This window comes from Sinocyclocheilus anshuiensis, unplaced genomic scaffold, assembly GCF_001515605.1.
Source record: "Sinocyclocheilus anshuiensis isolate Anshui unplaced genomic scaffold, SAMN03320099.WGS_v1.1 scaffold387, whole genome shotgun sequence".
Classification (NCBI taxonomy): Eukaryota; Metazoa; Chordata; class Actinopteri; order Cypriniformes; family Cyprinidae; genus Sinocyclocheilus; species Sinocyclocheilus anshuiensis.
Genome location: NW_015549624.1, coordinates 117,156 through 119,874, shown reverse-complemented (window position 1 = coordinate 119,874; position 2,719 = coordinate 117,156). Strand labels below are relative to the sequence as shown.

Below are 2,719 nucleotides of genomic sequence, written 5' to 3'. Positions count from 1 at the left end.
ATATATATATACAATTTTAATATTTTGTGTTTTTGTTATTGTAACTGTTCTACTTTTAAAGAAATGTAAGATTAAAGTTTGAAAATCCACATTAACTCAAACTTGAAAATGTCATTATTTAAACAAATATTTACTTAATTGTTTAAGATATTTATTTATTTTAGCTGTAATGTTTTTTTTCATTATTATTATTTTATTTTTTTTCATTATTAATAATAAATATTGGATTCAGTCTTTGTCAACTTTATTATTAATAATAATATTATTTTTTTACTAATTGATCTGGGCTTATGCCAGTGTTATTTTATTATTATTGTATAGTTTTTAACATTTTAAAATTGTTCTATTCTTAATTTTTGTTATTTAATGTGAATCTAGCTTTCATTTTTTTATTATTATTAATTATAACCCTGACTTTTTATGTCAGTAAAGCTTTAATTTTTATTGCTATTGATTATAACCTTGGCTTATGCACCTTAGATTTTAAGTGAGCATTGCCAAAATTATCCCCCAATTTTTTTTTTCACTCCAAAACTGAGGTGCATAAGCTCAGATCAGTGTGACCTGGAGCCAATCAGTTCCTAGAAAAATACAAATCCTGTGCTCATTGAAAGAAAACAAGTTGACAAAGACTGATTGCAAGATTTGTTAATAATATGACACAAGGAGAGATGTACAAACAAAATACTAATTTAGGAAGGATCTTCAACACACAAGCACAAGGGTTAAGTTTCTTTTTTCCCTTTCCTCATGTTGTATTTGTTGTTGTTTATGCCAGTCTGACTGTGCTTAACGCAATATTTTCCAGGCACATCGGTCATGTAGGATGGGATCCGAACACAGGCTTCGATGTAAGTACACAACAATGACTTGCTCTGTCACACTCGCACACTCACAGACATGTTGAAGAATCTCTCATAAGAAAACAATGCTGACCTGTGTAGTAATGGCATGATGAAATGCCTCAATAGCCTTGTGTTCATGCAGGCTGAAGCATCTGACGCCCACAACACTACCCAGACTGCATTTGTACACCGCAATGAGCTGTCTGTGTATTTGCGCTGTGTATTTTAAATGGCTTTGTTATGGAAATACTGGAGATATTGCAAACAATTAGAAATTCAGGCTACTGGTGCAATGAAATGAGATGCTGTTGCTCTTAACTAACTGGAAAAATGTGCAAATGCTCTGAAGAAGGTTTGCATTATGCATGCAGCTGGAATGTTGAGCATGACATAATGGATGGTTTCAGCGAGATGGTTACCATTAGCAGTTTGTCCAGAAGGTGGCAGGATTGTGCTATATTTGAGAACAGCATGAATGCTGGGAAATCATGTACTGTATAGTGTTTGCAAAGCAGAATTGCATTGAAATTTCTCTTAAGATTTTAATCATCATGATCTTATCTTAAAAAGAAAAATCCCCATTAACTTGCACTCGAAAATGTTACTGACTTTAAAAAATGTTTAACTTCATTTTTTTTACTTATTTATTAAAATAATATATAATTTACATTTGATAATGTTATTGAGTTTTAAAAATATTCACTTATTTTTTTACTTAGTCATTTTATTTTATTTTAATTTTAGATGCGTTTTTAGTTAGCGACTTAAAATTAATGAGTAAAAAAGTGAATCTTTATTTTATTTTAGCCTTATTTTTTAGTTTTTATAAGCGTTATACTTTTAAAGAAATTTAAGATTAAAATTTGAAAATCACTATTAACTTGGTAATCTTTAGAAAATATGTATTTATTCATTTAAAAAAAAAAAATATTTTAGCCTTAATCTTCTGATTTTAGTCTTTCTGAACATTATACCTTTAAAAATAAGATTGAAGTTTGAAAACTGTTAAAGAGAGAGTTCACCCAAAAATGAAAATTGTCATTATTTACTCAATCTCATATCGTTCCTAACCTGTATGAGTTTATTCCTTCTGTTGAGCACTCTTCCTGCACATGAAAAAACTGCTTTGTGACGTTTCATACATAAACAAGGTGATCTTTCAAGGATTATTGGGGGGTGATGTTCATAGTCTTCCTCTCGAGAGATTGCATAATGCTGAATTTTCATGAACTTTGAAAACGTTTTCCGTATGGCAACATATCATAAAGTACCTTAAAATAATATTTTTTTTTCCAATTTTTTTTTTACAGCACTTCAAGTTAAGCTATTCTTAGAAAAGAAAAAGATTCAAATATTTTTTTCTATAGGTCTATCATAATGCGTGCGGTAGAGGGTTAAGTATGTAGTTTGTGCACATTTGTTCAAAACAGCCTGACAGATTGTTAACAAGATGTGGGCAAAAATTTGTATTGTATACAGGAAGGATGCGCGTTCTTATCATTCTTCTGTTGCGCTGCTTGTCTATTTCTCTTCAAAGCACCAACTTAAATGCCTATTTTGGTTTGACTGCTTGTCACATGAGAAAATAAATAATTTAGCCTTACTGATGCAGTAGCCTATTTCATGCGGGTGCGGTTCAGGTCGCGGTCTTTGTCAAACGGGTCGGGTACAGAATTAAATTGGTGCTGGCTGCTGTCGGATAACGGGTCGGGTGTTCTGTTGTGTACTGCGGATGCAGGTTTACCTAACAGGACCCGTGCAGGACTCTGCTTTAAACTGCTTTGCGTCTCTCCATCAGATACCCTCACGTGCATGATGCGCCATTTACGGGTATTTCCCGGTATTTCCCTAAACCGACACACATCAATTTATTT

General features: G+C 32.0%; 1 protein-coding gene across 1 annotated transcript in view; it reads left to right on the top strand.

The window, feature by feature from the left end:
• The window catches only part of wasla (WASP like actin nucleation promoting factor a), a 33,732-nt gene that overhangs the window by 21,739 nt on the left and 9,274 nt on the right, over positions 1-2,719 (top strand). Inside the window, exon 7 of the mRNA XM_016448418.1 lies at positions 809-851. Within this exon, the coding sequence (XP_016303904.1) occupies positions 809-851 (43 nt within the window). The remainder of the gene's footprint in view (positions 1-808; positions 852-2,719) is intronic.